Below are 16,546 nucleotides of genomic sequence, written 5' to 3'. Positions count from 1 at the left end.
TATTGCCCACATGTGACTCCATAGCAATTGGGTTGATTCTGAAATGGCCTAACAGATCAGTTGCATTTAATTGCTACATAGCCTGATCAAATGAACGAAACCAGCTGAAGTAGCATTGTCTAGGAAACACTCATGATACTGGAGTACACCTCTGTGACATCTTGCAGAGTCCTCCTTCCTAACATCTTGAGGATTGCAACAAAATTAGAAGAACTCTCCCACATTCTCGTCAGCGAGCTACTGAATATACTGATTCTCATTGAGTCATACCTGACAGACAATACCCCATCAGTACAGTAATGGAAATGATAGAAAGTGCTTTCAAGCATCACTTACTCACTAACAACCTGCTAGGTTCCACTAAATTCTGGTTGCACAAGGTCCACTCAGCTTCTAACTTCAGTACAGCCATGGCCGAACCTTGGACAAAAGAGATGAGCTCAAGAGAGGAACTGAGGGTGACCATCACTAAGGATGCCCAATCAAGGCAAGATGTCCTTGAGTGTGGCAACAAGACAGCCCAGCAAAACCCGAGTCAATGAGATAACAGCAAAAATAAACATAAACATAGCAAGACCGGCAGCATCTGCAGAGAGAGAGAGAAACAATGTTAACATTTTGAGTCCAATATGATTCTTCTTCAAATGGGAATCATGAGGGAGTCTTTCCACTTGTTACAGCCATAGCCAATGTGGTTATGTTAGGACAGTTGTTCAAGGTTAGGACAGTTGTGCATGGCATAGGGCATGGCTGCTGGATTTTTTTTTCTCACGAAACTGTCCGAGATTCAAACGCCTTCAGCTACTTTATCAATCATTTTTCCTACATCATAAGATCAGAGATGGAGTAGTTTGCTTACGATTGCAGTTTCAACAGCTTTCCAGGTCAAAATCTCGGACAGTAGTGTACGTTGCAAGGACTGCAATTATTCAATGACACAGCTCGCCTTCTGCAGGGACATTAGGGATGGCCAATAACTGTGGGCCTAGTAAGTGAGAGCGATATCCCTGGAATGGATACTTTATTTTAAATCAGAGCAAGGAAAGAACTGGGCAGTGAACTGATTTCATATTAGTCACCCTTCAGTATCCCGAGAAATTTGAAAATGTTTTCTCAAAAAAAAGCTGCGTAAAAATTAGTATGCGAGTTAAAGATAGTTAAATCAGTTGACAATGTGCTGTTGGGCGAATTCTGAAGCAACTGATCGATTACATTGCATGGTAATGCATTGTTCCTTGGTTATTAATAAAGAATATTTAAATTGACCAATGCCCACAACAGCAACAACACCAAAAAAAACATTCAGTTGATTTGCTAGCCGCAGTTCACCCTTCTATCTTTCTCATTGGCCACCTCGGGGGACATTGCGATTGTGAACACAAAACTTGCCCTTTTAAATTCTGGTGCGATTTGGTGAGGTGAATTCCGGTTGAGGTCCAAAGAATTGCCCTTAATGCCCAGCGATGGCTTTGCTATGTCGATTAGCCATGGGAAATGCGGGAATACCGGAACAGTGTTGGGGGTGGGCCTGGTTGGGAAGGTCTTAGGAGGGTCGGCGTGACTCGATGGGCTGAATAGCCTGCTTCCACACTGTAGGGGATTCTATGATTATGAAATATGGACTTGTTGCAAACTGGTGCGAATGTCTACGACTGTACTTGTTCTTGTGATCCCCTGGTCAGTGTGTTCCGGATATTCGATCGGAGACAAAGACAGTTAAAGACCGGTGGCGTCCCTTTACGTGCGTGGTACGAATTGTTGCAAAGTTCGCCATGTGCTGTTTTGTTCATTTTGCCCCAGAGACGCCGTGGCTCAAACGATAGGGGCTGGTCAACTAAGAACAATCGTATGTGAGAGACCTGAGGCTCTTGAGACTCCACAATCTCCGTGGCATATAAACCATAAGAGAAACCGTGAATTGAAAACCTAACATTGATCAATTGAACAGCTGTACACCTGATATTTAAAAGTAAGCAAGTCCGATCGTGAAATACAATTACATCATGCCGAAATCATGGATGGAACAACAGGCCGTTGTATCGTCGAGATTACCAGGTGACAAACAAAATGCATATTCAAAGCTGGAAGAACAATGTTGCTCAGGTCCAGGTTAATGAATTTCCTTGAATAGTTGAGCTACACTCGAACAAATCTGCAGGGGAAGCAAAAAAACAATGTTCCAAAGAGCAAGTAGTGTTCGAAGGAAAGGTATGGGGGTGGGGAGCAAAAAACATATCAATGAATGATTGAGCAGCAACACGTTTGAAATGAGGGAATATGGATTCAAACACAGTGCACCTCCAATTGATTAAAGATTCTAAAACCCGAGTTTGTGCTCCATTTTACGTCTCCCGTTCTGCTGGGACCTAAATGGGGTAATGGGGAATACACACTTTCGGTGTGTACGAAATCTGGGGCGGGGGAGGTGGAGACTGTATTAAAAGGTGATGCGCCCAGTGAGCTCCAGTTTCCGAGTACTGCCCGCAGTTGAAAACAACGATCAGTCGAGCAAATGGGTTAGGATTCGGTTCGGATCAAGATGGGGAGCGGTTGGTGAAGCTGTTCGCTTTAATTTCCGACAGAGGTCTGTACGGCCACACGGACATGTGTTGAACTCATTAGAGTCTGTACAGAGCCAATTTGGATACATATAGCCATTCAAATCTAGTGGTTGAGGGAGGCCTGGCTCGAAGTCCCGCCTGCTGCCGTGGTGTGTAATAACATCGCTGAAATGGGTTGGTTAGAAAATATCTACAAACCCTGTCGAGGTCAATAGCAGCGACTTGCACATTCAAAACGCGTTTACCTTTCCGCTATTAACTTGCTGAAATTTGCCAATGGCACGCATATTTTACATGTAGCTTTCTTCACTTTAAACATTGGACCCATACCTTTCAGATTCACATATGGTAGATGGCACGGGAGTGTTAATTATAGCAATGAAATGCTGCCCTGCTCTGGGATCGACGGCTAACGTTGGAGTTGTCTGGATTGTCTGATTTGACAGTTCATCCATTCCCTTTGATTTGCTGTGGTTTTCTTGCTGTGTTCTCCTTCAAGCCCCATTCAACAGTGCATTCGAATCTACCTCACATCTTTCTTTACTCCTAGATAAACGCTTGGAGTCGAAACCGGTTAATCTTTGGGACGAAAAGGGAGCTGCTGGGCAATTTGACAAGAATCTCTTTCAAATCAGAGACCATGAGCAACGCCGAAGACAACAACACGGGGGCGGAGGAGAAGGTGTACCGGTATTGCGGGCACACATTAAAGATCACGATGTTTAAAGGATCTTCCTTGGGCCTTTCTGCTTACGTCTGGGGACCCGTAAGTCTAGTGGCCTCGCGCAAATTGATTGTTTAATTTGAAACATAACTTCTGGACCTATTGCAACCCCTCTGCAAACGATCGCTGTAATGCTGCCTGGAGCTAGCAGCTGGTTTGGATTCGTGCTAACCTCCAGAGTCAGTGCCCGGTCTGATTCTGAGTCAAAAATGGCACTGTACCCTAACCGGAGCGGATTGTTCCGCCACTTGAGTGTTTAACGCGGCTTTGCTGAGCACTGCTTGTTAAGATTAGATGAGACTCCCGACAGTGTGGAAACAGGCCCTTCGGCCCAACAGGTCCACGCCGACCCTCCGAAGAGCAACCCACCCAGGCCCATTCCCCTACATTTACCCCTGACTAATGCACCTATCACGACGGGCAATTTAGCATGGCCAAGTCACCTAAGCTGCACATCTTTGGACTGTGGGAGGAAACCGACGCAGACACGGGGAGAATGTGCAGACTCTACACAGACAGTTGCCCGAGACGGCAATTGAACGCGGGTTTCTGGCGCTGTGAGGCAGCAGTGCTAACCACAACACATGGCACATATGTGTAATGCAAACAGTCGACAACATTTCTGTACTCATTTGAGGTGCAGCCGACCCTAGCATAAATGTTGTTCAGGATAGATTCCGTTGTGCACAGTTGAATAGCTTCCTGGGACCATTTGCACCAACCCTAAAGTGACAAAAATATCTCCTTCTGTACTCCTCATCGTTGTGTTCGAGCCCCAGCACAGCCTTGCCTATCTTTCTGTCTCCCCAAGCCCTCAGCCACACGTCCCCAATTGAGCCTGTTGCGCGTACATGATTTTTGAAGTCTTCCAGAGTGATGGCGGTGAGTTCAGCCACCAAAGCCCCAGGGTCTACAATTAGAGTCAAGAGTGTGGTGCTGGAAAAAGCACAAAAGCATCCAAGGAGCATGAGAATCGACGTTTCGGACAAAAACCCATCATCATTTTCCTGTCTACTCCACTGCCCGTCCTCCTTTGCAATCTTTAAAATATACCCGAAACCCTATCTCTTGTCCCACATGTGTCTGTTTCTCCTTGGCAATTTGAAAACGCTCCCGTGAATTCCGGTTTGTTACAGCGATGGCTCTGTTGATGCTGTTGGATGCATGAGACCCCTGATACCCCCGAAGTGGATCTTGCAGTTTACTAGTTAGGTTACAAAAACTGCAGGAAGAATCCTCAAAATAACATGTTCGCAGCAAATCGAAAAGATGTGAGAAAATATAATCAGTTTTGATTGAAAAATCTTGAGGGAGGAAAGAATGATTTCACTTGTGCGATCATCTGACTTATATGTGAGTGCTCCCGAAGCAATTCGATGAATTTTTAATTGTTCTCTGACGTCAACCCGGAAAAGCCAGTTTTGCAACTAAATGGAATGGCATTTTTGCTGCTGAGCGTGTGGTCTCCTAGAATCTGTTTTTGTATTGTAGGAAGAAAACCTTTGATTTTTCGATCGCGCTGGTAGCTCAATATCCTGCTAACATAAGAGACCTTGGAGTGGAGGTTTATAGCTCCTTGAAAGTGGAGTCGCAGGTAGATAGGATAGTGAAGGTGTTTGGTATGCTTTCTTTTATTGGTCAGAGCATTGCGTAAAGGAGTTGGGAGGTCATGTTGCAGCTGTACAGGACATTGGTTAGGCAACTCTTAGAAGATTGTGTGCAGTTCTGGTCTCCCTCCTATCGGAAGGATCTTGTGAAACTTAAAAAGGATCAGAAAAGGTTTACAAGGATATTGCCAGGGTTGGAGGATTTGATCTACAGGGAGAGATTGAATAGGCTCGGCCTGTTTTCCCTGGAGTGTGGAGGCTGAGGGGTGACCTTATAGAGGTTTGCAAAATTATGAGGGGCATGGATAGGATAAATAGACAAAGTCTTTTCTCTGGGGTCGGGGAATCCAGAACTAGAGGGCATAGGTTTAGGGTGAGAGGGGAAAGATATAAAAGGGAAGTAAGGGGCATCTTTTCCATGCAAAGGGGGTGGTGTATGGACTGAGCTGACAGAGGAAGTGGGGGAGGCTGGTACAATTACAACATTTAAAAGGCATCTGGATGGGTACATGAATAGGTAGGATTTGGAGGGATATGGGCCGGGTGCTGGCAGGTGGGACTAGATTGAGTTGGGATAGCTGGTCGGCATGGACGGGTTGGACCAATGTGTCTGTTAGGTGGATGGAGGTGGAATAAAGGTGATAGTCAGAGAAGAGGGTAGAGTGGATAGGTGGGAAGGAAGATTGGCAGGTAGGGCCGGTCATGAGGATGGTGCTGAGCTGGCATTTTGGAACTAGGGTAAGGTGGGGGGAGGGTGAATGAGGAAACTGGTGAAGTCCACAATAATGCCCTGGGGTTGAAGGGTCCCAAAGCAGAAGATGAGGCATTCTTCCTCCAGGCATTGTGCGGTGAAAGAGGCCCAGGACCTGCATGTCCTTAGCAGAGTAGGAAGGGGCATTGAAATGTTGGGCCATGGGGTGATGGGATTTATTAATGTGGGTGTCCTGGAGATGTTCCATGAAGTGCTCTGCGAGATGGCATCCAGTCTCCCCAATGTAAAGAAGACCACATCAGGAGCAACAGATACAGTAAATGACATTGGTGGATGTGCAGGTTAAACTTTGATGGATGTGGAAGGCTCCTTTGGGGCATTGGATGGAGGTGAGGGGGCAGGTGTGGGTGCAGGTTTTGCAATTCTTGTGGTGGCAGGGGAAAGTGCCAGGATGGGAAGGGTGGGTTGTTGGGAGGTGTGGATCTGACCAGGTAGTCATGGCCACCGCTAGAATAACTTGCCATAGGAGCAATAGTCTTTGCACTTCTTTCCTGAATCTCCACCCTATTAAAGTTTGTGAGCTATAAACTCACTGGAAAACTTTGCTTGCACAATTGAGAGAATTCCAAAAATGAGAATGTAAAAGCTATGCTGCTGTCTTTAGAAAAACAACATTAACTAGTCATAACAGATCCAACACATTATCCTGACATGAATAGTTTGTGTGCTAAGTGACCATACCTACTGTCAATCTGTGATACATTCTATTTTGCTGAATGTAACTAGCCAAAGCATTTTTAAGGTAGCACTTCACTGTGTTTTGTATATTTCCTACATTTGCATGTTATTCGCATTGTCTACCCAAAGTGAATAACAGTTAACTCTCAATAAGAAGCAAGGAACATTGTAGAAGCACTACACTGCAGTCAGGCAAGTTCCTTTCAAAGGAAGCCACTAAGTGAAAGCAAATTACATCATTTACGATCATAGAGTCATAGAGGTGTATATCATGGAAACAGACACTTTGGCAAAAGTGAGGACTGCAGATGCTGGAGAGCAGAGTCAAGATTAGAGTGGTGCTGGAAAAGCACAGCAGGTCAGGTAGCATCCAAGGAGCAGGAAAATCGATGTTTAAGGCAGGAGCCTTTAATCAAGAATGAGGCTGGGAGCCTTCGGGGTGGAGAGATAAATGGGACGGGGTTGGGGCTGGGGCGAAGGTGGCCAAGAGTTCAATAGGTGGATGGAAGTGGGGATGAGGGTGATAGTTGGAGAGGAGGGTGGAGCAGATAGGTAGGAAGGAAGATTGGCAGGTAGGATATGTCATGACAGTGGTGCTGACCTGGCAAGTCGGGATTGAGGTAAGGTAGGGGGAGGGGAAATGAGGAAACTGGTGAAGCCCACATTGATGCCCTGGGATTGAAGTGTCCCAAGGCAGAAGGTGAAGTGTTCTTCCTCCAGGCGTTGGGCGGTGAGGGAGTGGTGGTGGAAGAGGCCCAGGACCTGCATGTCCTCAGCAGAGTGGGAGGGGGAGTTGATATTTTGGCCACAAATCCAATATCTTTTTTTTATCTGTAAACTGGGTCATATATCATCTATCTGAAAATGCAGGCAGCCTGTTCCTTTTGAATGCAATGTTGCTTCTGCTGTAATCAGTGTCGTTTGCTTTGTAAAGTGTTCATTAAAAAAGTTCAAGGTATATGCACAGTACATACATCCAGTCAATGCTAAAAATTATCATCTTGGATAACACATCTTCATGACAACCACTATCCTGCTGTTACATTGAAACTGGCTGTGAAAAATAAATAATTGTGGAAATGCAATAAGGACGGCTGTGATACAAAACTGATGGGCACGCTATCCTTTCTTTTACTGATTTTTTTTCTAAAGCCCACACTCTCTTCTGAAGTAATATTGCATCTTCCTGCATGACACTGTCAATCCTGCTTGAACTACCACATGAACTTGCCTCAATATCCTTTTAACAGTATGTCTATCCCACCAGCTAATTTTGTCTCCCTGTTCCCATGCTATCCTTATGATTTGCACACTTGTGTTTCTTTTGTCAGGCACTTGTACTTTGTCAATACTTTCAGGATAAGAAGCTTGATTTTAAAGGGAAGAAGGTGCTTGAACTGGGTTCTGGTACTGGAATTGTGGGAATTTTGGCAGCACTTCTGGGTAAGTTAGCTCATTTACACCTTTGATGTGAACAACATCTGCAACAGCAATATAAAATGCAAAAAATGAGGACTGATATGCTCTTGATAGAGGCTTTTCTTTGTGATTAGCCTTGGACATGGTTTCATGCTGCCCCTCCCCCCACCTCCATCCCCACCCCTCCAACCCCACCCCCACACAGTTACCATTCAGTGCAAAAATTCCGATGGATAGTTATACTAATGCATATTCCTAAAACATTATTAATATTACAGTCCTTGTTGTCATAGTATATATGACAAATACAACTATTCAAACTTATGTCTCTTTTATTCTTTCTTGCAATCTACTGGTAATAGTTATGCATCAATTCTATTCTTCAGTTGCTTTGCATTTCAGTTGAGCTGTTATAACTATTTGGTCTTCTATATCAAAGTTACTATTTATAATAAATACAGCTACGCTTATAATCAATTTTATTTACCACAAAGTTGACACGTTATATATCTTAGATGCCATTTTATGATTCAAGCGGGTAAGTCTCTGACATGCTAGCAAGCTTCTATAATGCACTTTCAGAGCCAGTTACAACCACAGGATAGAACTATAACATTTAAAAAGAACATATATCTCTGATGGTGAGGTCTGATTATTGGTGACAGAAATGGCAGAGGATAATATGTTGTATCCAGTGGGGTGGAAGGTGAGCACCATGGGGTTTCTGTCCTTGTTGCAGTTAGAGGGGTGGAGTTCAAGGGTGAAGGTGCCAGAGGTGGAGGAGATGCACTGGAGGGCATTGTTGATCACATGGGTGGGGAAATTGTGGTCCTTGAAATTGAAGGCAATCTGAGATGTCCTGGAGTGGAATTGCTCCTCCTGGGATCAGATATGTTGGAGGTGGAAGAATTGGGAGTAACGGATTATATTTTTACAGGAGGGTGGATGGGCAGATGTGTAGTCCAGGTAGGTATGGGAGTCATGTGGTCTGAAGTATGTGTCCATGTTGAGTCAGTCACCAGAGATAGAGACAGAGAGGTCCAGGAAGGGGATTGAGGTGTCTGATTTGGTCCAGGTGAACTTGAGGTCAGCTTGCAAGATGTTTGTGAAATTGATGAACTGTTCAACCTCCTCGTGGGAGAACGAGGTGGTGCCAATACAGGCATCAATGTAGCAGAGAAAAAGGTGGGGAAAAGTGACAGTTTCGTTGTGGAAGTTGGACTGTTTCACATATCTGACGAAGAGACTGGCATAGCTGGGGCCCATGCAGGTGCCCATGGCTATCCTTTTGGTCTGAAGGAATTGGGAAGATTCAAAGGAGAAATTGTTGAGGGTGAGGTCCAGTTCTGCTAATCAAATGAGTGTGTCAATGGAGGGGAACTGGCTGGATCAGTGGGAGAGGAAGAAACAGAGGGCTTGGAGATCTTCACCATGGCAGATGAACATGTAAAGGGACTGAATCTCATGGAAAAGATGAGGCATTGGGAGCCGGGAAAGCAAAAGTCATGGAGGAAATGGAGGGCATGGGTGGTGGCCTGAATGTTTGTGGGGAGCTCCTGGGACAATGGGGAGGGGGCAGGACGGTATCAAGATATGAGGAAATACGTTTGGTGGGGCTGGTGCAGGCAGAGACAATGGTTCGACCGGGGCAATCAAGTTTGTGGATTTTGGGTAAGAGGTCGAACTGGGTGGTGTGAGGTTCCGGGACTTTGAGGTTGGAGGCTGTGGATCGGGGATCCCCTGAAGTGATGAGGTTTTGCATGACCTGGAAGCTGGTAGTTTGGTGATGGGAAGTGAGGTCGTGGTCAAGGAGGCAGGAAGAGGTAAACTCATGTCAGGAAGAGGTAAACTCATGTCTGTGAGTTTCAATGGACTTGCCTACTATTCCTGAAGATGGCAACTCTGTATATCCTGTTAGGTTATTTCTTAATACAAAGTTATTTTGTACCCACTGCAAATGCACTAGTTTGTAGAAGTTTGCCACCAGCTGCACCTTTTATTGTATCATCCTCTGAGGAAGCACTCGTCACACCCATGAAAGCATCAGTCTTTGATTTCATTTTCCAACAGTAGGCATTCACATGCCCATTTTATGCAGTGACGCATATTTGAAGAGGTAGCACTTAACAAATATGCATTCCAGCGAGGACAAAAAGAAGGATGCGCTATCTGCCCAGAACTGAAAAAGTTAAGGATATCACCAAATTGAAGACAAAAAAAAGTCTATCATGATGGGTTGCTTTCAAATGAGCAGATAGAACTTAGAATCAGCAATGACAACTCAAAAAAGGGAGAACCAAAGTGAAATAGACATTTAAAAATGATAGACTTTGTATAAATACTTAAAATGGAAAAGAACAACTAATTTTACCGTTGATCCTATGGGGAGTGATAATGGAGAATTATTAATGCAAAATGCGAAATGGAGAAAGTGCTGAACAGATATTTTATAAACATTTCATTCATCTATTTCACTCTTTGTATTTTTTTCGTTTAATGTGATAAGAATTGATAAGTTACCACCACTTAATCTCCCCCCACTAATCCTCAAGGGGTTGATATTGACCAGAAATTAATTGGAACCACCGGATAAAAACCTAGCTGCAAGAGCAGATCGGAAGCTCTGAAATCTCGAGCGAGTAATTCATCTCCTGACCCCTCTTACCCAAAGATTCTCCACTTTTTACAAAGCACCAGATGGCGAAAAATGCTCTGCATTTTCCAAGATGAATGAGTATCTGAGAAAATTCAAGATGCTATTCACATCCACCAGCACTGAGTCAGCTATGTTTACCAGCCGCAAGAGATGCACAGCAGGGACTGAACAAGATTCCTCTGACAGCATCTTCCAACACTAGATCCTCGACTACATACAAGGAGAAGGGCAGCAGATGCACGGAGACATATGCGCCAACATATTATTTTCTAATAATTACACCATCCTGACTTGGGAATTCTGTTGCACTCCAGTCAGCATCACTGCTCCCAAATGTCCTTCCACTCTGGGGGTTGCCTTCACCCCTGGAACGCAGGTTTAGGAAGATGGATCACGAAGAGTTCCTTGACAGCTATTTTGGGGATGACCGCCCTCACATCCTAAGAATTAATGACAAAGATGGTCTGCAGCATTCTCGGCTCTTTGTTTTATACAAAAAATGCTGCCCTGCCATGTAACAGGCCACTTCAATGTACACAAAAGCATGTCCTTCTTGATGAATCCAGATGGGATAAGCTCCTATTGATTTGTTTCCAAGTTCACATTCATGTCCAGAAATGAGACATTTATGCCAGAGTAACCAAAAATAGGTCAATGTGATCCAGCACAATAGCCAGTGCAGTCACAGAGTCATAGAAATGTATGGCATGGAAATACACCCTGTGTGAAAAAGTTGCCCCTTAGGTCTCTTTTACATCTTTCCCCTCTCATCCTAAACCTATGCCCTCTAGTTCTGGACTCTCTGACCACAGAGAAAAGACTTTGTCTATTTACCCTATCCATGCCCCTCATAATTTTGTCAGCCTCTATAATGTCAGCCCTCAGCCTCTGACGCTCCAGGGAAAACAGCCCCAGCCTGTTCAGCCTCTACCACACCAGCTTAGATTCTCCAACCCTGGCAACATTCTTGTAAATCTTTTCTGAATCCTTTCAAGTTTCACAACATCTTTCCGATAGGAAGGAGACCAGAATTGCATGCAATATTCTGACAGTGGCCTAACTAATGTCCTGTACAGCCGCAACATGACCTCCCAATCCCTGTACTCAATACTCTGACCAATAAAGGAAAGCATACCAAACATCTTCTTCACTATCCTATCTACCTGCGACTCCACTTTCAAGGAGCTATGAACCTGCACTCAGCAACACTCCCGAGGACCTTACCATTAAGTCTAAATGACCTGTTAAGATTTGCTTTCCCGAAATGCAGCAACTCACATTTATCTGCATTAAACTCCATCTGCCACTTTGCAGCCCATTGGCCCACCTGGTCAAGATCCTTTTATAATCTGAGGTAATCCTCTTCGCTGTCCGCTATACCTCCGCTATACCTCCACCTGCAAACTTAATAACTCTACCTCTTATGCTCACATCCAAATCATTTATGTAAATGACAAAAAGTAGAGGACTCAGCACTGATCCTTGTGGCACTCCACTGGTCACAGTCCTCCAGTCTGAAAAACAACCCTCCACCACTACCCTCTGTTTTCTACCTTTGAGCCAGTTCTGTATCCAAATGGCTAGTTCTCCCTGCATTCCGTGAGATATAACCTTGTTAATCAGTCTCCCATGGGGAACCTTGTCAAACACCTCACTGAAGTCCATCTAGATCACATCAACCACTCTGCCCTCATCAATCCTCTTTGTTACTTCTTCAAAACACTCAATCAAGTTTGTGAGACATGATTTCCCATGCACAAAGCCATGTTGACTATCTCTAATCAGTCCTTGCCTTTCCAAATACATGTACATCCTGTCCCTCAGAATTCTCTCCAACAACTTGCTGAGCACTGATGTCAGGCTCACTGGTCTGTAGTTCCCTAGCTTCTCCTTACAAGCAGTGGTACCACGTTAGCCAACCTCCAGTCTTCCAGCACCTCACCTGTGACTATTGATTATACAAATATCTCAGCAAGAGGCCCAGCAATCACTTCTCTAACTTACCACAGAGTTCTAGGGTACACCTGGGGTCCTGGGGATTTATCCACCTTTGTCCATTTCAAGACATCCAGCACTTCTTCCTCTGTAATTTGGACATTTTGCAAGGTGTCACCCTCTAATTCTCTACAGTCTATATCTTCCATATCCTTTTCCCAGTAAATACTGATGCAAAATATTCATATAGTATCTCCCCGATTTTCTGCAGCTCCACACAAAGGCCCCCTTGCTGATCTTTGAGGGACCCTATTTTCTCCCTACTTACCCTTTTGTCCTTAACGTATTTGTAAAAACCCTCTGGATTCTCCTTAATTCTATTTGCCAAAGCTATCTCATGTCCCCTTTTTGCCCTCCTGATTTCCCTCTTAAGTATACTCGTACTGCCTTTATACTCTTCTAAGGATTCACTCGATCTATCCTGTCTATACCTGACATATGCTTTGTTCTTTTTCTTAACCAAACCCCCAATTTCTTTAGTCATCCAGCATTCCCTATACCTACCAGCCTTTCCTTTCACCCTAACAGTAATATACTTTCTCTGGATTCTCCATATCTCATTTCGGAAGGCTTCCCTTTTTCCAGCTGTCCCTTGACCTGCGAACATCAGTCCCCAATCAGCTTTCGAAAGTTCTTGCCTAATACCGTCAAAATTGGCCTTTCTCCAATTTAGAACTTCAACTTTTAGATCTGGTCTATCCTTCAGTCGCCAGGCAAGGAATTAGTAGCCTGCATACAAGCTTGGAAGAATCTCCCTTCATTAGGCCTTCAATTCATGCACTGGCAGAGATTACCACGAAGGACTGTCTTTTTCAACCTCCTCGCTTAAGGGCGAGGTTAACCTCAGGTTAAACCATCAACAGTCGTCTCACTCTAAGCTCTCTCTCTAACTGGTCAGACTCTGGCGACTTTTATCACGACACATGCGCATGGGAGTTGTATCCAGCAGTGCTTACTTAGTTAGCAGTGCTAACTTTGAAGAACAACTTTAGCGTCAATCTGTTCCAAATGGTCGGCAACATACTTCTGCCAGTATGATGTTAAAGTCTTTTTTTTACAGTGCCAACAAGCCTGAATATACCAGCCACAAGCTGGCACGATGGCTCAGTGGTTAGCACTGCTACCTTACCGTACCAGTGACCCGGGTTCAATTCCAGCCTGGGGCGACTGTGCGGGTGGACTTCGCACATTTTGCATAACTGTGAGGGTTTCCACCAAGTGCCCCGGTTTCCTCCCACAGCCCAAAGATGCACCGCCAGGTGAATTGGCCTTATTAAATTGGCCATAGTGTTAGGTGCATTCATCAGGGTTAAATATAGGGTAGGGGAATGGGTCTAGCTGGGTTACTTTTCGGAGGGTCGGTGTGGACTTGTTGGGCCGACGGGCCTGTTCCCACACTGTAGGGATTCTAATCAAGTCATATCCATTTGGTCAGTTTAAAGTAAGGACAATAAGTACTCAAACACCCAGGCCTAAGAGGAAGCAGATCGAATCAGAGAAATGATGTCGCTTCCTTTCATCATATTTGTGCATGGAATGATTCCATTTTATGACGCGTATGTCAATTCTTATTGAATATTGCAGCCCGTCTATATAGAACATAGAACATAGAACATAGAACAATACAGCACAGAACAGACCCTTCGGCCCACGATGTTGTGCCGAACTTCTAACCTAGATTAAGCACCCATCCATGTACCTATCCAAATGCCGCTTAAAGGTCGCCAATGATTCTGACTCTACCACTCCCACGGGCAGCGCATTCCATGCCCCCACCACTCTCTGGGTAAAGAACCCACCCCTGACATCTCCCCTATACCTTCCACCCTTCACCTTAAATTTATGCCCCCTTGTAACACTCTGTAGGACAGGAATGTGGAGGTTACCAGAACCCCTTTGCGCCACAGTATACAAACAGGATATCACCACCCCCCTCCCCTTTAGGGCAAGCCCACACCATACTCGAATGTCTAGTCCAATGCTATTATAGTCACTCCCGCTAATCACAATGTATTTTGCACCCTGTACTCAGTACGATCAGATGGTACTGCTGATCTTGCTTTCTTTGTTTTCTTTTCTCCAGGTGGACACGTTACCATTACGGATGTACCAGAGGTTTTGAAGCAAATACAGTACAATGTCAATGCTAACATCCCAGACGCCTCCAAACATCATCCAAACGTCTGTGCCCTTCATTGGGGCACCGATCAGGATGACTTCCCTTCCGACTACGATTTCATTCTCGGGTCGGATATTGTGTACAGCCCCTCGCTCTTCCCAGGTCTTATACAGACGCTTGTGCATTGCAGCAATGAAAACACGACCATTTACTTGTCAACGAACATGCCCGCCAGAATGGGGACCGAGACTTTCCACAGGGAGCTTGTAACAAGGAAATTCAACAGTGAGCTCGTGCATACCAACGGGATGATCTGTATTTACAAAGTGACCAAAAAACACACAAGATAAGCAAGAGTTCCTGACGCCGGACCAAAGAGTGACCATCGATTTGTTCAATTTGCATCACTCTGGAGATTGACAATATTCCGAATGTCGGTGTGAAGAAACTTACTTTATTGCTTTCCCCCATCCTTCTTTGGTCCCTGTCTAATTTGCTCTCTCAAATATTGGTGATTCATTCAGGTAAAATAATAAATATCCAGCTCTCTCCCGAATAAAACCCCACAAATGATCACGCTATTAAATCACAGCAAAGACATCCGACCCAAACGTTTCAGTTATTCGACCCCATTGCACCGATGAGCAGATAGCCATACTGGATTTCCTTTTGATTATTTAATTGATGGATTAAGTGATTGGTTAACACTTTCAGCACCTTGTGCGTAAGAGGAAATTATGTCGGTTGTGAATTCATTTGCGCTTTGCAGCAGAAACGGATATAAATATCTGTTCACGTTACAATTTTCGCTTCGCTTTTCTCTCAACAGAAATTCAACTCTCCCATCTCCCACCTGTTGATCTTAAAGCAACCAAGCCCTCCCCTATTTTCCACACCTCTTAATGGTGGAACCTGATCTCTGTGCTAAACTAGGGTCGCTCACTATCGAGTCCACTAGAGGGGAACTTATCAATTATAACGTGTTCTTTATTCTCATTTGACCTTAAGGATATTGAATGCACAGCATAGTCCCGCTGCTCTCGACACGAACGCTTTCCCGGTAAATTGCGAACTCAACGGTTAAACGAGTGCTTCTCTTTGGTATTTGAAGGCGACCCATCTGACTACTTAAACTAGGCCATTGGGAAGAGTGTTAAAACGACATTGGTTAGGCCACTGTTGGAATATTACGTGCAATTCTGGTCTCCTTCCTATCGGAAAGATGTTGTGAAACTGGAAAGGGTTCAGAAAAGATTTACAAGGATATTGCCAGGGTTGGAGGGTCTGAGCTACACGGAGAGGCTGTACAGGCTGGGGCTGTTTTCCCTAGAGCGTCAGAGGCTGAGGGGTGACCTTATAGAGGTTTATAAAATTATGAGGGGCATGGATAGGATAAATAGGCAAAGATTTTTTCCCTGGGGTGGGGGAATCCAGAACTAGAGGGCATAGTTTATGGTGAGAGGGGAAAGATATAAAAGAGACCTAAGGGACAACTTTTTCACACAGAAGGTGGTACGTGTATGGAATGAGCTGCCAGAGGATGTGGTGGAGGCTGGTACAATTGCAACATTTAAGAGGCTTTTGGATGGGTATATGAATAGGAAGGGTTTGGAGGGATATGGGCCGAGTGCTGGCAGGTGGGACGAGATTGGGTGTGGGATATCTGGTCCGCATGGACAGGTTGGACCGAAGGGTCTGTTTCCATGCTGTACATCTCTATGACTCTATTATTCGAATGCATAAATCTACCAGCAGCAGATACATTTGATGACTAACTGCTTCTACTCGTTTAAGTTGCAAGGAACAAGGCTTGATGCCTAGTTAGTCGGTGACACACTCTATAAATCAACTATTTCTCAATGATGGGAAGGTCCGAACATTACAGGTATTTTCTATCATCACGACGTCTTAAAACAAGGCAGCTTTGAATTGCAATCATTAAGAAAGACAGCAAATGCAGCTTCAAACAGAACTATTGTGTAATGACCTACGAGTAAAGGCAATAAAAGTAAAAT

At 44.6% G+C, this 16,546-nt stretch overlaps 1 protein-coding gene across 1 annotated transcript; it reads left to right on the top strand.

Annotated features, from left to right (window-relative positions):
- Positions 1–1,996: 1,996 nt before the first annotated feature.
- LOC140475954 (EEF1A lysine methyltransferase 3-like) lies at positions 1,997–15,716 on the top strand. Its single transcript, XM_072567868.1, has 4 exons — positions 1,997–2,055; positions 3,112–3,327; positions 7,674–7,785; positions 14,496–15,716. Exons 2-4 carry the CDS (start codon positions 3,202–3,204, stop codon positions 14,879–14,881), a joined length of 624 nt encoding a protein of 207 aa, XP_072423969.1. The 5' UTR covers positions 1,997–2,055; positions 3,112–3,201; the 3' UTR covers positions 14,882–15,716.
- Positions 15,717–16,546: the final 830 nt, after the last annotated feature.

Source organism: Chiloscyllium punctatum, chromosome 4 (assembly GCF_047496795.1).
Source record: "Chiloscyllium punctatum isolate Juve2018m chromosome 4, sChiPun1.3, whole genome shotgun sequence".
Lineage (NCBI taxonomy): Eukaryota > Metazoa > Chordata > Chondrichthyes > Orectolobiformes > Hemiscylliidae > Chiloscyllium > Chiloscyllium punctatum.
This window is presented reverse-complemented; position numbering and strand designations above follow the sequence as displayed.

What these genes read in the sequence shown, in the direction of transcription:
- LOC140475954 (XM_072567868.1), top strand. Translation starts at nt 3,202, where the DNA reads ATGAGCAACGCCGAAGACAACAACACGGGGGCGGAGGAGAAGGTGTAC. An exon ending in CTGCTTACGTCTGGGGACCC is followed by an intron (nt 3,328 to 7,673) that starts GTAAGTCTAGTG and finishes TTCTTTTGTCAG; the next exon opens with GCACTTGTACTTTGTCAATA. An exon ending in AATTTTGGCAGCACTTCTGG is followed by an intron (nt 7,786 to 14,495) that starts GTAAGTTAGCTC and finishes TCTTTTCTCCAG; the next exon opens with GTGGACACGTTACCATTACG.